Here is a 23,929-nt window from a genome sequence, read left to right on the forward strand (position 1 = left end):
TTATCCATACCTGGAGATGTATATGCAAACTCATCCAGCGTCATGTCTAAATTCCTTTGTTCTGCAACCCTCTGCTGCAAATTCCCTCTTAGGCAATTCCTCGGAGTATGAGCATTGTTGCACAGGAAACACCAAGAGTTGGTGTCATTCACCAAGTTATTTTGGCCCACTGTTAGTTCCCTACCAATGGTTGGGTAGATAGCCTGCAACGAATTGAGGACTGGGACTATTTGGCCATTCGGCTGAGGAGGTTTATCAGCACGATGATTCGTATGTTGGTACAAAGGTCGATTCCCTTGGAAATTTTGCTGAAAAGGGGGCTTGGCGAGCGAGACCTGAGCTCTTTTTAGGTTGACAATTTCATTGGAGAAGGATCTTAGGAGATTCTTCATATCGCTAACTTCAGCAGCCAAAGAGGCGGTTTGGGGACTAGGGAACGAATACATAGAGTGTAGAGCAGACGTACTAAGAGTGGCTTCTTCTAAGACTTGAGTGGATATTTCAGGGAATACTGGCATTATAGGGCGAGGGGATAGCTTCCCAGCATCGATAAGGTTATTTTCAACTTGGACTGCTATGTCAAATGCTTGTGGAAGAGTATTACCTCCTAAAGATTGAATCATCACTGATATGTAAGAATTGAAAGCTTTTAGATAGAATACGGAAGCCATATCCGTCGGAAGGCGAGCAGACAACAGTATCCTCTGCCAGGTTCATTGAAATCTCAGATTAAAATCAGTTAGTGCTTCGGTTAGAGCCCTCTTTATTGTGATGAGTTGGTGCATCAAGGACAATCTGTCGACTTTATCTGAGAATCTCTGAAAGAAACAATCTCCTAGCTGATCCCAATCTTCTATAGTGCTGGGGCCTAATGATCTGAACCAATCCAAAGCTTTTCCCTTGAAAGAGGCTATGAGAAATCTTAGGGCTACATTATGTTCAGTGATGCCATGGACAGTGCAGACAGTGGCTACATCTTGCAAATGCTCCCCAGGAGTTTTATGACATTCTCCTGTGAACTTAGAAACGTCCTTAAGTGTAGCTGCAGGGATGGCTCCCCAAACCATGGGTGGAACTGGGGGAATGAGAGGGCTACCATTATCCCAAGTCACAAAATTTCTAGGGGGAACGTGTGCCATCACATCGTGTATGACTATGGGAAAACTCTGTGAGGATGAAGTTGTAGCTGAATGGACGGTCACCAATGGAGGAAAAAGAAGGTGAGGATTTAAAGTTGTCTGACTCTTGGTGATAGGCTTATGACTCATAAACTAGCTCAGAGATATATTTGAAGTAATTTGTCCCACCAGGCGTGCCAGAAAAAGAACTGTTGACTCTAAATTTTACCTTGGAAACAAACAATCTTATGGGAAATTCAGTGACAGGGGACCAATTGCGCGGGTTTCATTGAATAACCTCTGGGATTGAGAAGCTGGCTCTTCCGTATGGGTTTGGAGGAAAGGGAAAAGAAGGAAACTTTAAGAATAGTAAATCTAGACTATTGAGGCAATACGCCATAGCATTTTTTAAAAGACATGAGCATACAAAACCCAAGTACATATGATTTTTAAGCCCATTCAACAATCTACAAGTCTGAATCAGGAACATAACCAATATACAATTAAATTTCTTTGCAACATAAGGAAATACTCATCGTGCATCTACCAGATAACAAGTGCAAAACATAGTTTAATCGGCAAAATCTTAGATAAATGTATTCCCAAAGTTATTGGAATTCTAATAGAACAACACAGGAAAGACCATCAAAGCATACTGAAAGAAGTATCACAAAGGCCGCAGGCACAATTTGAATAACCTTCTCCAGAAAACAGTAATAGTTTTGAAAGGCCAAAATTCCTACCAAGCAAACTTAATTGTTCTTGAAAAGTTCTGAACCCCCACTAACAGGGAAAAAACAAGCATAAATAGAGCTCGCGGCTCTGGAAACAGCTTCCAAACACGCCAAAAAGGCATAACCACCCCCGAACAGAAAACCATGTCATGTTGCCCTGAAGATCACACCCAGCAAAATGGTCCCAAGACTTCACTCTCTGATTGCAATGATCTTCATACTGTCATAAACTGAAAATATTTCACTAACTGCGAAAAGGCAAGTTAGAAAATCCTTTCAAACAAAAATGCACTCGCCAAAACATGACAGTGTCGGGTAACCATTTTCTTACTGTGCTAAAAGGTGGGCCCTGAAAAGAAACCTAGTTAGCACGTCTTTCCATTTGTCACCTTCGCGCTACTCCAAAAATTGAATGCCAAATATGGACCGAGGGAGTAACGCCGAGCTAACAATTGTCTTGAACACCCTGCGTTGCTGGAAAACTAAAAAGGCAAAAAAAGCAACCCAGCCGAAAACCTTAGTCATGGGGTTTTTAATGTGAGCATTTATTTTAACCATATCCCCTTATTAATTAAATTCTATTTAATTGATTTCTTTGCATTCATCTATTTGATTAAATAAATTACTCAATTTATTTAGTTAAATTCATATAAACCTTTTCTAGTCGTTAATTAAATTTACATTTAATTAAATTGATCCTCCCTAATAAATAAATCTAATTTATTTATAAAATCCCCCACTTGTATTTATGCAAGTTGCATCTATTTTGGTTGAAATAGATGCAACAATAAAATTAGGGTTTGAATAATTAACCACTTAATTTTGTAAAGTTGATTTTGTAAATTGAAAAAGACAAGGAGAAAATTGAATTTGACAAAGAAAACAATTTTTCAGATCCAAGACAATAGAAAGCAAAATAAAAGTTCAATTTCAATTTTAAAAATAGGGTTTTGAATGAGTTAACCACTAAGTGTGCAAAAAAAATAGACTTGCAATTTTGTTCAAAGGAAAGCATGCAAGATGTCGGGTTCACCAAAATGTAATGTTGGAAAAAATGAGCGAATGAGAGATCTAGATGAAAGCTTTTCTTCCCTCCAAGGAGAGATGAAAGTTTGACTTCAGATTTCCCTTCAAACACTTTTCATGCATTACATTAGAAGAGGGGGGGAAATGCACTAGATTCAACCTCTAGAGAAGGAGATTAAATTCTGAGTGATATAAGAATGGTAAGTTAATCCTCTCTTCTGGAATGAGATTTGAATTTATTAAATTGTGTACTTATGACAAAGTGAAAAAGCGACAAAGATCTGATTATAACTTGAGATAGAAGTTGTGCACTTGGATCTGGCAATAATATGTCGAGACGAAGCCGCCCTGCGAATTTAAATAAAAGTTGCCCGAACCGTGGCGATAGTGCACATGGTCCTCTGAAAAATCCACGAAACGAAAAGGGTTTTTCTGCCTCTATAAATGGAGTCCAAATCTGAAAGTACAATTGTGCACCTGCAACCTACACACAGAAAAGAGAGGAAAAGGGGTTGGGATTAGGGGTTTGCCTTCAGGTCAAACCCCAGTTTTGGAATTAACCAAATGATGAAAGAAAGTACTTGCAAGTAAATGTAAATGAAAGACTAAAATGTAAATCACTTCAAGGGAGGTTGTGATAGAAATGTTGATAGAATTGCTTGTATGAAGTTGAATGTTGGAATGAATCTCCTCTTCAATGGTTGAATCCTTGACTTGAATGGAACACCTATCCTTGAAAGGAGACTTGAGATGCTCAATGCTTGAAAGGGATGCTTGAATGTGTGATCTCATGAACTTCTCGCTTATGAAAACTCTTTTCTTATCGTCCATGCAAAATGGGAAAGTGAATGCAACTTATATACTTCTCAATTAGGGTTAACAGACTGATTTTCCATCATAGGCCAACACCGGGGGAGTTTTCTCGCTCAATGCACAACCTCCAATGCAAAATTGGGAAGGGTCCTGCCCCAAAATAGGGTAGGGATAGGGGCGCCATGCCCCTGTCTTGCCCTTTTTTCCAGGACAAGATGCAGTTCATGTGGTGCAGAGGGTAAGAAAGATGCAGTTTTTAAGTGTCAAGCAAGTCTCTGGTCTTTGATCAGGATTAGGGATTTAATTTGCATGCGTGAGGACCATAATGTGGTCGAAAATTGCAAGGGTTGCAATTTTATGATGCTATAGATCTATTTTTTAGATGGTTTCAAGCTAACATTGGTAGTAGGGTCACTATTGTTGACCTTGTTCACTGTGAGAAGAAGCCCAACGAAAAGATTGCATATTTTATTTCAAGGTTTCAATCAATCTCCACTAGGATCCCCTTTGCCTTGCCAGATAGTGACCTGCAAAGGATGTTCATTGGCAATCTGCAGCTGACATTAAGGGAGAATCTATCCCTTAATTAGTACCAAAATATTGGTAACATGTGTTCTGCACTCACAAACTACCAACACACCATGTCGCAGTTCGAAGATTCTACTTCGAACCCTCGTGATGGGTCCTTAGCAGGAACGTCCACAGAAGGGTCTAAAAAGAACAAGGTTGCTGCTAATGTTGTGGCTATCCTTCAGGGATCACAACAAAACAGTGTCTTCACTAAGTTAAATGACTCGTACCTGAGCATAATGCAGGGATTAATAAAAGATAATCTAATTACCCTTCCCGAGCTTTGACCAATGTCCGATAATAGACCCTACACGCATTGGTATGATGGATCAAAATTTTGTAACTATCATCATGTGTCTGGTCATGACACTGAGAGATGTTATCGTCTTCGAATTATTTTCCAAGACCACATCGATAGTGAGGTGATTAAAGTTGATGTGCAAAAACATAAGTAAGATAAGTTTATTGATAATACTAACAAGGATCTGCAAATCTACACTGATCTGTTTCCCCCACATTCAACAAATTTCATTTCTGCATTAGATCCTCCTTTGGATGATGGCCCATTTGTGAACATGATCACCATCACTCCTATTTGTTCACCTCCTAGCCAAAAAGGGGAAGGTTTATGACATATCATTATCATTCACCCCTCTGGATGCCCCATACTATGGAGAGCCTACTCCTTTGTACATCCCTACTAAGCTAAACGATCAAACTGTCACAGTTTGTGATGGTTGAACCATCCTGCAGATGCAATGTTATCATAGAGGAGACTTTATTCATGAACGATTGGCATAGGCCTACATATGATGAATGTTGGGAAACTCTGAGAACACATGACAACTTTTCTATCTCTCCTTTGGGTAGCATCACCTTGACGGTCCTCATGGGACCCAAGGTTGTGTCTTCCACATTTGTGATCACCCCTGAATGAAACATATTTCAGGTTAAACTAGGTATTCCCTAGTTGATTTATATGGATGCAGTCCCTTCAGTGATTCATAAATGTCTTAAGTTTCCTCATGAGATTATGGTGCATGTTATCCAAGATACTAGATATTGACCCCTGGTAGCTTGTAGGGACTTTTTGCTAGATCATTTTTGGCCTGCTCCGATAGTGCTCATGCTTCCCCATGGTGACTTGATGTATCACACATATTATCAGTATAAGACGGGGGAGTTGGCCCCTAAGTCAACTCAACCTAGTTATTCATTGCCTCTTCCTGCATCAACTTTTGCTCCATCTATTCCTATGTTGGAGCGGGTGGTGCCTCATGTACCCTCATCATCGGGGACTAAGAATAAGCCCATTCCTTTGAATAGACCATCCCATTGGCCTAGGACTGCACAACCTCTATTGGTGTCTTCTATTCCCGTGACTACACCCAATGCAGATAAAGGAAAGGCACCCACACTGTCAAAGTCTATAGCTTTCCCTCCCTTTGAGCTCCCAATCATGGTCGATATCCCTTAGCCCTCTCGCTATGAGAAAGGGACGTGTTACTCTCATGTTCATTCATCACCACTTGCTCCTATTTTGCAACCCATGTCGACACTCTCTATACCTCCAAGTTCTCCTCAAGCTAAGAGACGTAGGGTGCTTGTTGTTGTGAACATAGTACCTATCTCAGATGCACCTCTTGTTCCATCAGTTGGGCCTTATCTTGTTCTCGATAAGGTTTCAAAGACCTCTCCTATGGAGCATGATGCTCCCAAGTCCTCTCAAGCTTTCGTTGGTGTCCCTCATCTTTGTTGTAATCAGTGTGCACATGAGCGTAAGCACTATCGACGAGACATGGATCAAGAGCATGATGCTGCTCTGCAATATGTTGTTGCGTTTGTAACACCTAGTTCTATTGCATCAGCTCCTGCTTCATCAGATGCTCCTATTTCTACATCATCATTGTTTTTGTTTCCTGCTGCTTCGGGGCCTATTGATGAGCCTCCCCTGAAGCGACTGCAAGTTTTCATTGCTCCTTCATTAGAGCCACCCCTCATCAGCTCCTTGTTGAACGTACCTCCATTGTCTCAGCTCATTGGTATGCTACATATGCAGGTGGTGTTTAGCACAGATTTATTTGCTCCCCCTATTTCATAGACATTCTAGCATCAGAGCTTTCCTAGAGTCCTTCAACCAGCTACGGTTGATAGTCAACTCGCTTCTCCTATCCGACCTAAGCACAAGCTTGATCTGGGCCCCGTTTCATAGTTTCAATGGCGGAAACCCTCGTAGGTATGTTCCTCATCCTTTTCTCTACCTATTTCGATGCTTGCTGCTTTGCCTGTCTCTATGTGTGTGATTAAGAAGGCTCCACCTTCTCTTGAGTTTGTCATTGCCCCTCTTCTAGAGTTTGGCAGTCCTATTATCATTTCATCTTCTCCGAGTGAGTCACCTACTTAGGCTTGCTTGTTCAACTCCTTGGAGGACATCCCGAGCTTGTCTACAATCTTCACATGATCATTGACCCTTACCTCCTCCGAGCCTATGAACGCAGACATTGATGTTGTTGTGTCCCTTGCCCTTACTAACGGTGAGGTACCTAGTGCCACTCTTGTTGTTGTCCCACTTCGATCTCATCTTCCTTCCCCATATGATATAGATTCAGAAGATGATGACCTGGTTGTTGAAGGCCTCTAGGGCCCTATCTCTCTTTATCTTGTAGCATAGTATGTGTGTGCTTGATTGCGTTCTCCTGTGGTTGGATATAGGTGGTTGACTATCTTTGTCTATTGTGCTCTCCTGGAGGACCCAAGTTACTCTGTAGGTCCCAAGTTACTCTGTAGGTCCCAAGTTACTCTGTAGGTGCTCAGATATAGGGGATTTTTCATTGTACAACTTCTTCTATCTGTTATCTACTTCTTCTATTTGTCATATCTTACCTTTTTGACATTCGGGGATGATGCAAAGCGTTGGGGGCATCTTTTCCTTTCTTCCATGTTGACCCAAATTTTTATTTTATCTTTGTCTTCATGTGCTCTTCTTCAGATCCGAGAACTTTGGTGCTATGATGATATACCCATCTAGAAGTTATATTACATATATTTTCTCACTGCTATGGGTTCTGATGCCAAAACTATCGGATCCCCCTGTCCTCTTGCATTCATCATTGATGTTGTGGACATATTTGTGTCACCAACTAATGGTGGCATTCCACAAAAACATCTTGCTAACGTGGCATGACCACTCTTCTCCTTAGAATGGCATGCCTTTCATGCCTATCATTCTAAGGGGGGGCCATCATATCTGCATTTGTTATCTTGTCCCTTACATGATTCTTGTTGATTATTTTTTTCATGCTTCCCTAGGTGGGGGCCAAACCACTTGATCTTTTTCTTTTCATGCTTGCCTAGGTGGGGGCCAAACCACTTGATCTTGTTCTTTTTCATGTTTGCCTAAGTGGAGGCCAAGCCACTTGATCTTTTTGCCCAGATGGGGGCCAAACCATTTGATCTTTTTCTTTTTTATGTTTGTCTTTATAGGGGCCAATCTATTGATTATCAAATCTATCTTTGATCGCCCCATCGCATGGATATCTAGCACATTGCTACCCATGCCAGAAAAATCTCACCCTATCGTATGGTTATCGATACTAGAGTTCATCATCGCCCTATCGTATGGCTATCTAGCATAATGCACCTTGTTATCCATACTAGTGTATCCCATATCACAACAACCTCTTATCTTGTATCTTTTCATAATAAGGGGCTTTCCTCCAAGCGAGGTTCGCTTTTGTTACGCTATCTTATCTATCATCCATCTTAATCTATCCTTTATCTTACCATCCAACATGTTAGTCTATAGCTAGCATGTTTGCAATGTATCAGTTGGCAATATCTATTTCAAACTTCTTGTTGGGGGCAACCTCGTCTAATCAACGAAATTTTGCCTCCCTATCGTGACTCTTTTCTTTATCTTCCTCTACTTTAGCTTTGCATCTCTCAGCAAAGACATGATCGCTAAAGTGGGGGCAAAATATAATATAAAAAATTACACCTTGTACAATTCATCGCAACAAATGATGCCTTCCCCCACATCATCAGAGGTTGTGTGTTGCCACTCTTATCTTTTTGTCCACCTGGATCGCTTCATCATCTCTAGACCAAAATCCCACCAACTTTGTCAACCTATCATCCTTGGGACATTAACACAACGCGGAGATGCCTGCACGACACACTAGTGTCTCGCGAATTTGACAGTCCATAGGTGGTCATTTGAGCATTATGCCTGTGCTCGAAAGGAATTGTAATGCCCCTGCATGTGCCCACTAACGTCGGTTTTTGGTCCAGAGCCTATATCTCTCAGGTTGGAAGGCATCCTTGGGATTCTTGGATGTTTTCTTGTAGGTGGGAGCCCTTGGTGATCTTCTTGAGTAATATTCACATATTTTCCAACACTCTACAGTCCACCATTGTTGCAGTCCTTCGAACAATTTATAGTGCCATCTTCACGAATCGTAGAAGGGGAGTTTACTCACCTTTACTTGATTTGTTTACACATTTGCATTTCTTCACTTCGAATCTATTATAATATCTATATTGTCTTTATCATTTTATCTTTCCCGTTGTCCATGGTGGTGGAGGCACCGAAACAGGGGTTTGACTTAGGCAGACTCCAAAACACAACCCCAACGTTTTCCCTTCTTGCCTATGTGTAGGCTGGCAGTGTGAAGAATTACCTTCTTGTAGGAGGCTTCAATCATGGACCAACTATAAGTTTCCTTTTATTCTCATTCATTCTCATTCTTCTTATTTTATCACTTTGTATTCTGTAATATTCCACTTATTTCATTTTCCGCATTGCTTATTTAATAGTTTAGTCATTTTATAAGACTTTTCATACGGTCTATGTACCTTGTCCATATAATATGACAGTGCATCATGCTGGTGTCCCAAACCCACGCGGTCGCTCTTGGGACAAAGGCTTAGCCTTCGCCCAAGAGTCTTAGTTTGTAGTCTATTAGCTTAATTTGTCATTTTCATCCCTTGGCTCGCCATTAGTGTGAGTATAACGAAGGTATTAGAGGGTCAATTTTTTCTCTTGGGTTTATCATCCCCGAGGTAACAAATTTACTCCACTACAATAAGCTTTATTCAACTATATATAAACAATCTATAATCTATTTCCCAAATTTTTAGAGTTACAACCATCCAATAATTTGAAACTGGATACAATGAAATCATATAGGAATGATATTAGTTATTACTATTTGATTTTATATTTCTCAAATAGAAACTTTACCATTTTATGAAATCTGTCAATGTTTTCCTCAATTATCTCAACGAATTTTTGGCCTTGCCGGGTATAAGAGCTCACAGTTGAACTAGATCCTTTTATACTTTTCTCTCCCAACTGCATTGGAAAACAAATATTTACACTCAAAATTGTTAGAATAAATTAATTTTGGATGAGGTGACACAAACCATCTGCTAACATATGTTTTTGATCAACTACAAATTATAAAAAAAAACATACTCATATATTTTTCCTATAAATATGAATAGAATGAGCAAAAAATTATATTGATCCAATTAACAGCTATGCAATCTTTGTTTGGTGTAGTTTATTCTTCCCAATAAAAATATTGGGTTGTGTGGGCATATTGACAACTGTCATATGTGTGGAGAGTTTTGGATGGAATTGATGTAATTTTTGTTTTTTCAATTGTTTTTGAAGCAATTTTCATAAGGTAGATATTTTATTGGAGAATTGTGGTGCTATATTATTAGAAATGAGAAACACAATGGCAATAACAATGTGACGAGAAATGGAATATTTAGAGGTTGCGTAATGGGACCAGACCATGGTAAGTCCTGATCCTAGAAATCAAGATTTTGAAATAAGGTGAAACTGGGAAATTGATAAAATTGTAGAATAGGTAAGTGGTGTGAGCATAATCAACATTGCAATCAGGGCTTGAAGACAAAAGGCCAAAATCAAGCCTAGGTGAGGACAAAATTGTAGGGAGTACAATTTAGGATGCTACACTATGTATCCTATCTTTAGACAATCCTATCTTTCCTACCAAAACAGAAAAAAGATTTATGAATTTTTTTAAAATAAATTTAAACACACATAATCATTAAAAAAAAATCATGATAATTTTTTTAATAAATCTTCAAATAATATCTCCATATATTTTAACAAACAAAATATATATTTTTTTAAGTCAACTAATCATTAAAAAATATGCTTTCACCCTCAAATTTAAGCACATCTCCCTATTAACAATATGAAAATCCATGTTAAGTGGACAAACTTTTTAAAATTAATAATAACTCCCATATGTAGTATACTGACTCTTTCGGTTTGATTGTTAAAAAAAATTTTAATTGATCAATAATTAATCTTCTACATGGGAGAAATTATTTAATCAAATACAATAGAACAATTCTCTTTTATATGATGTGGTAATGATTCTTTCAGCTTCAAAGAACAACCCACCAAAACCATCTTCTTCATCCCTGTTAGATCTCTGAAGCTCAATGACCATTCTTCTAACCCAGAACAATGTCTCAAATCCAACTCTTCCAAATTTTTGAGTTGCCCAAAATTAGAAGGCAGCATTTTCAAACCTGAACAATAACTCAATTGCAAAGTTTTTAGGGAAATGAGATCCCCAAAACTGGGAGGCAATACACTTAATGCAGAACAGTCATATAAATGCAGTGACTCTAAATTACTCAGTTGCCCAATGCTTGAAGGCAACTCTTTCAATTCATGGCACTGACTTAGACGCAACTCCTTTAGATTGTTCAGTTGCCCAAATCTGGAAGGTAATTCCCTCAACTGATGGCAACCTCTTAAATATAATTGCTCTAGTTTTGTTAGATTTTCCATTCCATCTGGTAGCCTCTCCATATTTTTCAAACCATATAACCTTAATTTTACAAGCAAAGAATCTGGAGTGGCTTTGGTGGCAGGAATTTTAGAATATGCAACTCTGTTCTTTGAAGAAGCATACATCTTCGTGAGGTTTAGTGAGGTCATTACGCGCAGACTGGGAGGAAACTACAGATTTGCACAACAATTATGAAAAAGGTTGTCAGTTGTCATTATACAATCTGATGAAAGCTTATTGAAATGATTAACAGGGCAGAAATTACCTCATTAAAACTCATGCCTGGCATGAGTGGCCCCCTGTATATGGAGAGGTGTTCAAGTTTCTCGAATTCCATTGGTAAATCAGGAATGTTACTTGCAATTTGGAGGTATCTCAGTTGTCTGAATGGTTTATAACATTTCCCCCTGAATGTTATCTGTGATCCTTCATAAGATAGCACTCGCAATGAATTGCTCATCCACTTCAGATGATCATCATTAATTTCGATTGAAGGGTGCTCATATTTTTCATTAAGAAAGATGCCTCTTAAATTTTTGAGTTTCTGCACAAAAATAAACAAACTTACTGCTATGATTGTGAATAACAAACACATTCTGTTAATATTGACAAGAGTAATTCTAAGCATAACATACCTCTTCATCTTGCAGACATTTCAACAAAGTCTCAGGGTCTGTGACTCTGTTTTGCTCTGACATTTTTTTCCCTCTTGCTTGAACAACGTCATGAACAATCACACGACCATCTTCTGATGTCTTGACAAATGTTGCATCTTCAAGAGCTCTGAATTCCTCCTCTCCAACTATGTATGCTACTTCTTCACTTGGCCAATAACAAAACAGAGATGTGATATCCAGAAAAGCTTCTTTAACAGGAGGTAACAATCTATGGTATACAAAATCAACTATTCTGTCACTTATATCTTCCTCTTCCACCACCTCCCCTTCTCTAAGCAACTCTAATACCATATTATTATTTGTGTTTCTGCTACTGATGGCGAGTTGCGAGCCAATTATTTCCAGCAGAAGCGGAATGCCACCACAAAGCTTGAGCAGAGCATCTATGTTCCTTTCATCATTGTACTCTGGAACATTCTTCAACAAAAGCTTTCTTGCCTCTAGCGATGGAAGAGGGCTCACAGAGTATTGTCGGCGTTGGATATTCCAGGCGACAAATATGTCTGTCTCTCGGAGATTTCGGGTAGTGAGAAGTATTCTGCTCTTCGGTGGAAGGCAACTGCCCAAGTCTGCAGGTAGAAGTTGTTTGAGATCTGCTTTAATCAGAGCATTGTCAATGTATAGAAATATAGGTTGATCAGGATTCTTTTTGAAGAACGACCAGATCATTCCCTGACCTTGGTGACAGTCTGTCAATTTCACATTTTGGTGGAACAATCCATTCAAAATATGTTCTTGGAGGACTTTAAGATCATTCTTGGTACAGTTTTGTTCCATGTGAATTCTGCAATGCTTATGATTTTGGAGGTCGATGTTTGCATAAACGGCATCAGCGAGTGTCGTTTTGCCCATCCCTCCAAATCCATAGACAACCACTACCTGTACTGACGTATGTTGTGCATTCAAATCTAACAGTCGGATTACTGTTTCTCGTCCACTATCAATTCCAACTGTATTAGATTTTGTGGAAAAGCCGAATTAGATTTTGTGGGAAAACTCTAAACATAACAGGAAAAGATTATTTAAATTCAAAAACATCCTACCTGCTGGTTGGTATGCATAGAGTTCTTGTGACTGCGAAGCAATCTTTGTGAGTCTTTTCTCCATGTCAGTTACGCCCCACAAGATAAGGTCATCATACAAACGGTCTATTTTGACTTGGAAACTCTTTATACTATCGGCATTGACGGAAGCAGTAAGAAACCTTCACACAATTAAAATATCAGATTTACATTAAATAGACCTAGAAATAAAGTGATTCCAGATTTAAAAAACAGAGACTTCAGTCTTTCTATCATTTATTTAAAAACAAAAACTTTTAAAGCACCCTGAAATTTTTTGCAACTCTAAAACATTTTGACTTTAAATTTCTTATTTAAATTTATCCATTTTCAATATATTATATAGTTCTCTGGCACCAGGCTACTTCTTACCATTTGAACTCACACTGAATTGACCTTTGAATTTTCTAAATTACACATGCAGCCTTTAAAAGAAACTAGTCCAGTAATGGAACTGACCTACAAACCCTGGTTGTTGTAATTTGTGAAGCGCACATTGTGCATCCTACAACAATGCATTGGACTGCCTCGTTTAGTTTTTGCTTCTGGGCTGGCATTTGGTCATTCAACTGCAAAATTTGCTTTCCAAGATTAACCATCCTTCTCAGAATTTCAAGGCATTCACTCTTGTTGTTAGATGACTGAATACATCTCTCCATTACAAATCCCACTATAGAAAGTGCTCTCCCACCCAATGAATTTTCCCAGCGCCTTCAAGCAAATCTAGAACAATTCTCTCTATCTCTGCACTTGCACCAGTCATGGAATCTTTCTGTACAAAATATGTTTCTATCTCTGAACTTGCGCCAGCCATGGAATCGTCCTGTATCGAAAAATTCTATGAATATGTAAGTTGTGTAATGTCCCAAACAAATGTATTTCAGACCTTAAATGCTTGGAAGATCTTGCAAAATATATAGTTTTCTAGCTCAATTTAAACATAAGTATGTAACCTGGAAATTTGACAATTTTGCTTCAAAAAATATGGAAACATGACGAGTGTTCAAAGAATGATGTATTCTTTGATGTTTACATTAAACCCACGACAAACTTGATGAAAATGTTTAAAATTTGTAGCCTCAATTGAGCACAAAAACATGGAAAAATGAACCCTAGGAGCAAATCTGAAATAAACTCTACTATCTATTATCCTCCTACAGACCAAATTTGACAATCTTTTGCATCAGATCTTGAAATAACTTTCCTAGATGATTTGGATGGACAAATTGTATAGCAAAGTTTTAATTCACAATAACAACAATACAGAACAACAAATCTGAAATTAAAACAGTTCTTAACTTTTATCAAAATCTACAAAACACACAAAGTAGAAATAATCTGAAGTTCACAACTCTTTGAAGCCAATCTCAACCTCTAAATGAAATTGAATTTGCCTTCTTAAACAAAGATATTTGTCCTTCAACTTTTGAAAGCAAACATTTTTTCCTCAACTGATCTTACACCCAAGAAATTTCATCCTCAATACTAAAATAAAAATATCAAAAATTTCAAAATTTGAGACAGTAAAATTCCAACCCAACATAATATTGAATGTCACATTTCTCATTTCCATATCTGTCGATTAAGAAAGGTTGGACCTCCACTATTATCTCATGTCATACAAGAACTCCTTTTCTATCATAAAACTTAGGCCTTGCGAGTTACAAAAAACCCATATGGAATTACACACTTCAGTTTGACTTTGGAGATGCCAAATATTAATTGACTCATAACATCTTAAAAATAGAAATTAAATATTTAATAAATTATTATCCTATTCTTTTCTCTTAATCAGCTAGAAATATTGAAATGGACTTGTGTTCCTCTAGATTTTTGGTTCTTATGTCGGACATTTTCACCATTCTAGTAGTGGGATTGATTCTGCTCGACGTTGTTCTACCTCTCCCCTGTGTGGAGGTCTTTCCTTTGAGTGGCACTCTTGGGGCAGGGTCAAATTCTGGTGGTGGTAGTGGATGGCTGGCTTTTAGAGGTGGTGGTGGTTGAGCTGGTTTTTCAAAAGCCTTTCCAAGACTAGCTCTGACTATTTTGCCTGCTCATGATGAAAGGATAAAGAGGAAGGTGGAGTTGTGCACATGAGGTGTGGTCTCCTCTTGACATCACTCCGGACCGGTTGATGTATGAAGAAAATTGGATGACTTGGATCGCCCTCCGCCTCCGCCTCCTGATGAAATTGCTCTAGCTGCTTAAGTGGCTGGTTTTTATGTTTTTCTACTATTTTGTTTAGTTGCTATTCTTCTTTCTGGGCTTTGCCCATATGACTCTTATTTAGCCATCCAAACTTTGCGGTATGACTCTAAATGGTGACCTTGTGTCCCTCGATAATTTTTTTTTTGAAAATACATACTATATCTTTTAATTAATAGAAACTAGCACATATATTCATAAAAGACGTAAAAAACTATGAAATCAACATCCAGTTAATAAATAATCTATTTCCCACTGCCAACCAATAATTCAGAATAGATATAGTTAAATCAATTAGCAATGTTGTCACCGGTAGATTTTATATTTTCTGAAATGGAAACTTTTACCGTTTTACCAAGTATGCCAAGCTTTTCCTCTACCATCTGTAGTAATGCATGGCCATCATGGAAATAAGAGCTTAATCGTGAACTAGATCCTTCTGTACTCTTCTCTTCCGGCTGCAATATATTCACACTCAAGAATAGATTAGAGAAGCAAACTGTAGATGACAAGCAGAAATTCTGATTATACAAAACTTACCACGATCTTCAATAGTTTATCTTCGATAAAATGAATGAGTTCGTGAAGCTGGCTTATATCATTGAATTTCTTGAGAAAGTTGTCAAAATCAGCATTAGATGCAGTGGAAGGTTCCTGAGAAATGTGTGAAGACGATGAAGGGGTACAAGGCCTACCAATAGCTTGTTCAGAAGGTTGTGTGGAAGAGGCAGAAGGTGAAGAGGATGAGAAGCAAAAGCATGAAGAAAAAGAAAACTTGCCCATTACTAACAGTGAGTAGATAATACAGAGAGGAAAGAACTAAGAAAAATAAGAGATGCAAAGTGCTTCTTTTGATCAGTCAGTGGGTTTTTATATTTGTAATTTGTGTACAGTGGATGCTTTTTTTCCACAGAATGTCAAAGTGGGCCATCGCTGAAAAGATGGAAATACACCGTTGGAAGTTTCGCAGGTCATTCACAGTGGCCCACGACACTGAAGAAAGAGATGTGGAGAGGAAAATAAAAAGGTTAAGGCAAAAAGGTAAAGGAAAAAGGTAAAAGATAAAATTTTTTAATTTTTTTTTATTGTTTCTTATTTACTTTTATTAGTGCGGACTTTCAGTCTAGATAGCACTATTTTTTTCATTAAATTATTTGATTTAAATCTTAAATTTGATATGTTATATTTATTTTAATATTTTATTGTATTTCCTAAATCTAGATCTAGAGTTTCACTTTCAAAGCTTTGAATATTGTATTTAATGGGCCCCTCTTTCCCTTTCCTACAATGACAAGAAAAGAGGGGCTCATTCCGCACAACAGATAGGAAAATAAAAGAAGGTAAGTGAAAGTAATGAAAAAAGAAAGGATTCAGGACTTTCAATTCCTCATTTGTGTGACTTTGGTTTACTTTGAAAATTAAAGTTCAATTCTCATTTTCCTAGATGACTAGAAGCTTGTTAATTTGCGTTGACACAAACAACTTCCAACCTTCACATAAATAGTTAAAGAGGCACGAAAAACAAGCAGCGGCTTATATGGATTGGACTCACACGTAATCAACTAAATGAAATTATTTTAGGCAATTAATTTTTTTATAAAGGGATAAAAATTTATGTGTCATAGAAGAAGAATATAAAACAGAAATGACCAACGGTTCAATAACAACAACTAATTAAGCAGTTTTATCCTCAACAATTTCAAAGAGATGAGATAAATCTAAAGGTAAATCTCTTCTGTCCACAACATTCTAAATCTGTAAAGGAAGATCTCTTTTATCCGCAACATTTCAACTCTGAAATCATTCAGATGCCCATTTGGCTAGACAATCTGCAACTCTATTCCATTCTCCAGGAATGTGAGAAAAGATAACAGAGTCAAAAAACCTACATAGGCTAAGAATCTATTATTGGGTCTTTGTATGGGCCACTACAATAATATAGTCATCAAGTACCATGAGGATGTACTCAAACTATTGAACCACTATTGGGGGCAGGACAAATAATTTCAAGTACGACAAACTAAACACAAAGAAAAGAGGAACTAGTAGTCCACCAATATATGACTTGAGCCAACAAATATTTATGAGAAGCTCCTCAATATATAAAGCTAACTACCATACTAGTGACATGGCTCACCATAAGAATACATTCAACCAAAACAAAACATATGTAGCCACCATGGAATAGATTGACCATGCAACATACAATAAAATCACTACAAGCTTGAATGAATCACTAAAATGTGTTCAAGGATCCACCATAAAGGAAAGTATAAGGTAACAATTAAAATCTCGACCATTTATGGTTAAAATAAACATGTTAGGAGAATATTTAGTACCAAAAGAAAGCTAGGGAAGATGAGAGGAATTCATAATAATACACCGAGGATAGGTGAGAGGAATTCACAACACACCATGGGTAGGTTCAAGAGGAAGTCATAGCAACACACTATGGGGCATTGTGATGCATGAAGAAGCATTGTAGCCATAGGTGGAAGTAGGCTTGGACAATAGAAAAGGCTACAAGGAACCAAAAATGAAAGAAAATGCATTCATATATTATTTGTGAAGGGAGATACTAATGATGGCCTAAAAAAGTTATGTGGACAAGTATAAAATCACTACATCAGTAGAACTACCCAAGTTTGCAAATGAAATTTTAGGTATATACTAACATGATGAAACAAGCTATAGATGGCCTAGGCAAGGTGGTAATATAAATGCCAGTTGAATTATAAGCGAGAATTTTGGTAGGTTGGACGATGTTAGAATAAGGGGCATGATAATGCACTACATGTCAAATATTTTACATCATCTCTAGCCTTATAAAGTTGGTGAGGATAAGGTTACCTAAGGATTCAAGGAGATCAATGTGTTGGCAACAATCTTAGGGTTCACATCATTTTTTAGTTCATTCAATTGTGAAATAACCTTAATGCATTGTTGTAAGTCAATTTGTTTCTCTTGATCAAACTTATCACTTGTAGGAAATAAATCAATAAACTCTTTAATAGAGGTGGCAATAGGAGAGACAATGGACATAGTATGATTGACTCTAGGGATATGACAAAGAATATGCCTATAATGATAAGAGTCAACTCCTTAGAACAATGAGTGGGGGGAATGAACTAAGAAGAAATATTAAACTAAAGGATGACTAAGGATAAAAACTATAAAAAAAAATAAAATAAGATAGGAATAAGTAAAAAGGGATCACACATAAAGAGGAAAAAGTAAGAAACTAAAAAAACATACCTTAAAAAAGGAAACAAACAAGAAAATACTATGGAAGTGAAGAATAAAAAGTTAAGGAGGCATTGACATGATGTGATGGTTAAGTTGTGGTGTTATTGTTCTTGTCATCAAGGTTCAAACCCCATTGGGGTGCTATTGTTGAATGTAAATAAGTGGGGATGAGGTCCCCCATTTGTGACCTCACTGGTTCATAGCTCTAGGTCAAAGCATTTACCCCTCTTTTGAAAATAACCAAAAAGGTAAAATCTAATTGAACACATGAAATTAGAATGAGGTATACAAAATCAATAGATTAATTAATTAATTGAAAAGAAAATAGAAAATGATCATGTGGATGCGAAGTGTGTATTAAACTAACACAAATCAAAACCATTAGAACAAACTAGTCAACATAATTTAAATATAATCAACATGCACAACAGTAGAATCTAAAAACTAGACAAGTACCAAACACGTGACCATGCCAAATAAGAAATGGAAACATACAAAAGGATAAGCTAGAAAAGGAAACATGCATATGATACAAAAATAAATTATGCACCTAGGATAGTGAAATTCAATGAGAATGAGAAAAATTGAAGATATTTTTAATGATTTACAAGGTAAATGTGGAGTTTGTTAGATTTTTTATTCTTCAAAAGGGTACTCGAGGCCATAGAGGGGTTAGGGTAGACCACAAAGGGGAACTCTTTACTACATATTAGATTTATGCTACACTAAAAATGAAGCTTGTGTAGGCTACCTAGATTCTAGATTTCTACATTTCCTATAGAGAAAAAATATATAAAATTAAAAAATTAAAAAAGATGAATTAAGTGATAAAACTACTGTAAATGTTACAAAAACTAAAATCCTAATATAACTTTAAAACATGGTAAATGTGACAAACAAAATTTGGATGTAGAAATAGATAGAGAATGGGAAGAAATTTAATAGGCTCATAAATGAAAACCTTATAAGATATCTTACATAAAAAGGCATTAAATACCATTAAAGGAATTAGAGAGATGACAACATGGGTGCTATTATCAAATATATTCAATAAATCTAAGTTTTTCATGAAATATCCATCATGGTTTATAAACACTTTTCCAATACAGTTGCCTATCGCACATCTCTTCATGAACACCTATAGAAAAGGAAAAACAACAAAAGAAATGATTAAATGAGAAAAAAAGTATAAAAATGGGGTTTGTAGATAAAATGATAAAGGATTATGGAAGGATGGAAATTAGATAGTATAATGGTGTGACATACTAACTCAAAAAAATTGAATTTAAATCAAATATCTTACTATTAAAGAAATAAATGAAAATGTATCTATAAATATTTAGTTTTTATTTCAATCTCAAATATAAAATGCCATAAATTTAGCAAATAAATGAAATACATCAAATAAGTTCAATTGATTTCAGATTTTATCGTAGCGCATATTTATATATTACAAGTTCATTCAAATAAACATAACAATTACAACTCAATAAGAACTATTATCTTACCGTTTTACAAATACATATAAATCGGGAATACTCCTAATTTCATGCTTGATTACTCTACTATGATAGGTTATCAACACTTTCCTCCCACTCACCCATGCTCAATCTTCTTGAAACCCTAAATATGCATATCATCAACCCCAAGAAGCTTATTGTGCCCCATCAACACATTTATCCTCCTTTTCAATCATAAAATGTGAACAATTTGGCAAAGCTTAGCATGATAAAGATATTGCTCAATCTCCAAGAAAAGTTAAGGGTTGTTGCATAGGATCAAAAGTATAATTTATAGCAAGAGGAGATTTCCCATAAAACTATCTTCATTAGCAAGAGATGAGAGCATATTGAGGCATGAGTAGGATATAGAGGCACAAAGAAAAGATGATAAATAATTCAGTTTGTTGCTAGGGAGGAACAAATAAAATACTTGGTAACCAAGGAGAAGCAAATCACGTAAGATGCGAAGTGAGTCTCCTAAGTTCCATGCTTCAAATTTGGAAGTTTTAGGAGATCTCATCTCTTGCAAGAACATAAACCTATGCATGTCCATCTTCTTGTCCCACAAATGTAGTCCTCTTAAAGAACCATTCCTCCTCAAGAGACTCAACGACCTCCTCACCTTCCCTTGCAAAATCATACAGTAGATCAATTTCTTATCTTGACACTATTTCACTCTTCAAAGGTGGACTAGTGTTTGGTAAGATAGTTGGGTTAATAAGAAAAGAAAGAAGTGTTTGAAATAAAAGAGGAACAACTTGGTGTTGATGAAACCTCATGTGTTTTTAGAACTAAAAATTTAGACGTATTAAAAGAAAAAGAGAAGTAAATTACTTATAAAAACTAAACACTAATCCAATGTTTGATGATTAGAGAGAGGAATTGTTGCCTTCATTTGATGATCTCCATTTATTCATTGATAATGATGAAGAGAGCATGTTACATGCCTACATTAACGGAAACCTTAGAGCAACAATAAAATATTCAAGATGTTAATAAATTGTTGATCCATAAAGACAAGTATGAGGATGAGAGGGGATAGGAGATAAAATTTCAAAATCAAATCTAGCTTGAAGAAGAAGATATTGTTCAAGTTTTATTCCAAGAACATGAAGATAATCATGTTTTAGAGTATGAAGAGGTTGATGTGTATGAGATTGTTCATTAGCCTGAAAATTATATTGCTAAAGTTTGAGCTCCAAGGGAAAGATATTGATGTCTCTTCAAAACATCAAGAAGGTTGCCATGTCGAAAGGATGAGTTTGACCATGCAGAAGAGTAGAGAAGAGATCAAATGAGCAACTATTTAAGAATGAGCCAGAAGACTTTTTCTTAGACCTTGAGATGAACCCATCATCTCCTTGGAAAGAAGTTCATGAGCAGCATGAGCGTGAGAAGGTTCTTCTACCATTAGGCAAGTCGTTATAATTATACCATTCTATCCAACAAGACAACAAAATAGTAGATAAAAATCATTAGTTCAATATTGATTATTTGGACTTGGCTCTTGCAAGAGGATATCACACATCTAGCTTAGCTAGAGGTCAATAAGTTTCCCAAGTCCTGTTTTCTCCTAAGAATGAAGAAGAGAATAAAAGAGAGTAACATAAGCTTACCCGTCCACTTTAGAAGGGCTATTTCAAAAAGAAACCCACAAAACCAAAAGATTTCATTGCAACAAAAAAACTTCAACACTTAAAGAGAAAGACATCCCTCCCCCAATTGAATCATTAACTTTGATACCAAATGTTGTAAAAAAGGGTGAATAAATCTTTCAATATGAACTTTAAATGAATATTATTGCAAATCTAAAATAAGATTAACCATTATCAAAGTGATTGTAGAATCAAAACAAGAACAAAAAAATCATTTCATGTGAAACATTAGATTTACATGGAGAAACCCTTTCGAGAAAAAACTTCAACATAGAAAGAGAGACAATTATATTACTAATCCAATGAAGAATAAAACAAAAATAAACTTCTTTGTAGAGCTCTATAAAATATGGCAAGACTTAGTTACCCTAGAAACTGAACAAGACTGAATGAATGAATCTAGCTTAAGGCACCAATTTATAGGAGTTTACAACGATGAATACATTGTGGTGTCACCAAACAATAAGCTACAAAATCACCTAGAAAATATCATGCCTATCTCCTTGGAATGAGTCAAATCCATCCCAAATAGAAACTTACAGATGCTCTTACAACTGTCAAAAGGAATCTCTCATACATGTGCACCTGTGGAAGGATTTCGTCATAAGCCATCATAGGTGTTGTCATATAATCTTATGACATCTACGATAACTATCATAGAAGCTCTTATTGTAGTGTCATAAATGGTACACCTTTATTAGTGTATCCAATTTCACACTCTCCTAGCACCTATTTTAGTATTTCTCTTTCCTCTATGCATTATAGTCCTAACCATTATTGATTTAAACTAATATTTAAATTAATATTATGGGTCTTATTCCACCTTATTATATCATCACACTCTTATTTGGGCCTTTAATTCTAGGTGTTCCTTTTATCATTTTATCCTTATTTATCCTTTATCCTACGCTAATTTCAACTTCCAAGACACATTTCACAAATGGATAAATTATGGTTTGAACCACCGAGTTGTATTTGGCATTAGAACCTCGTTATCTTTCATTCCTCGAAAGTCAAAAAAATATTGTCGAGACCAAGGCAACCTACCACCTTGGTCCCTCACTTTTTCCCCCAAATTTTGGGAGGACAATTTGGTAGTCTTATCTAATTCAAATTTCGCTCTGTGTGAATAAATCACAAATCTAAGTCAACCTAAAGGTGATTTTAATTATGAAATCTCTATATAAGACATTTCTCTCAATTCATTTTAATTATGACATCTTATGCTAACATTATCATCCAATTCAAGAGCAATTCTTCTTCTTCAAGAGCAAATCTGATTCAAGAGCAACAAACTACATCAAGGAATCTTCATTTTATGTTTCAATTATGATTTCATGATGGATTTTATGTGATTTACTGTGTTATTACATCAACACATGGAAGACCAATCCTAAGAGCATTGCATCACATATTAAAGGTATAATAATCTACATTCAAGCATTTTAATTTTAGATCTACCCTTGCCCTCAAAAGGCAAGTTGTTCCAATACAATTAGGGTTAATTCCAAACTTGGGGTTTGATCTATGGAAAACCCCTATCCAAAACCCTCTTTCTTTTCTCTTATGTATAGCTACAGGTACTCAGTGGAGCCAAGAAGATCAAAACAACATTAGGACCCAAAAACAAAGCATCTAGCCAATTTTCATTAAAAAGTGTCAGGACTAGGGTGCTGGAGCACCATGGTCCAAGAATAGGGTGCTTTAGCGCCATGGTCCTTCTAGAATGGGTCTAAATTTCGTAGGTGATTTCCAAACTACTTCAGGTTGCAGATTCTTCGGCAGTAGCTCAATCTTAGAAGACCAAGGTGTTCTGGTGCCCTTGTCCTACTTGATCAACATCAAATTTCAGTCATAAGTGCATAGTCAAATTCCCTATCCATTTATATACCCGTTGTGAAGTTTTTGTTTCAATATCAGACAACATACTCAATCTAGGTTGCTTGTTTATGTATGTACCTCCTTACCCTAGATTTGATATTCAATTTACATCTTTTCAAAAACATTTTCAACTCAAACAAAAAGAAATAGGACTCCAATCAACATTCAACCTTCTTCATAATAGAATTGAGGTTGGATCTATTGAGTTCATCCTTCTTTAAATATAATGAACTAACTGATGGGAATGAACTTCCCAACTAGCCTAACTACAAACTAATTAAATTATTGAATGCAAACCTTATTTCCTAATAACCCTCCTTATGGTTTACATTATGAAGAAAAACAACAATGAAATTGTATCAACATTGACCTAAACTTCTTGATCTAAGCAAATGTCCTAGAATCTCCAATTCTTCATCAGCATCAACTTAAACTTCCTGGTCTAGGTAAATGTTTTAACTATGTTAGACTACACTCTGAACATTACTATGTCAATTTCTCACATAATATTTATAGAAAGAAGAAAAAAGGAGCAAAACATATTCCAAAGCTATAGAAACTTCTACCAAGTGAAACTTAAATGAAACTTCGAGAAAAAA

The 23,929-nt window shown here is 36.4% G+C and overlaps 2 protein-coding genes across 2 annotated transcripts; both read right to left on the reverse strand.

Moving 5' to 3' along the window:
• Nucleotides 1–10,616: 10,616 nt before the first annotated feature.
• LOC131040771 (disease resistance protein TAO1-like) lies at nt 10,617–13,816 on the reverse strand. Its single transcript, XM_057973730.2, has 5 exons — nt 13,301–13,816; nt 12,824–12,984; nt 11,739–12,730; nt 11,369–11,647; nt 10,617–11,273 (listed from the first exon to the last, which is right to left on the reverse strand). Exons 1-5 carry the CDS (start codon nt 13,498–13,500, stop codon nt 10,632–10,634), a joined length of 2,274 nt encoding a protein of 757 aa, XP_057829713.1. The 5' UTR covers nt 13,501–13,816; the 3' UTR covers nt 10,617–10,631.
• Nucleotides 13,817–15,325: 1,509 nt separating this feature from the next.
• LOC131040765 (uncharacterized) lies at nt 15,326–15,844 on the reverse strand. Its single transcript, XM_057973726.2, has 2 exons — nt 15,587–15,844; nt 15,326–15,504 (listed from the first exon to the last, which is right to left on the reverse strand). The coding sequence occupies exons 1-2, from the start codon at nt 15,827–15,829 to the stop codon at nt 15,337–15,339; spliced, it is 411 nt and encodes a 136-aa protein (XP_057829709.1). The 5' UTR covers nt 15,830–15,844; the 3' UTR covers nt 15,326–15,336.
• Nucleotides 15,845–23,929: the final 8,085 nt, after the last annotated feature.

Source organism: Cryptomeria japonica, chromosome 4 (assembly GCF_030272615.1).
Source record: "Cryptomeria japonica chromosome 4, Sugi_1.0, whole genome shotgun sequence".
Taxonomy (NCBI): Eukaryota; Viridiplantae; Streptophyta; class Pinopsida; order Cupressales; family Cupressaceae; genus Cryptomeria; species Cryptomeria japonica.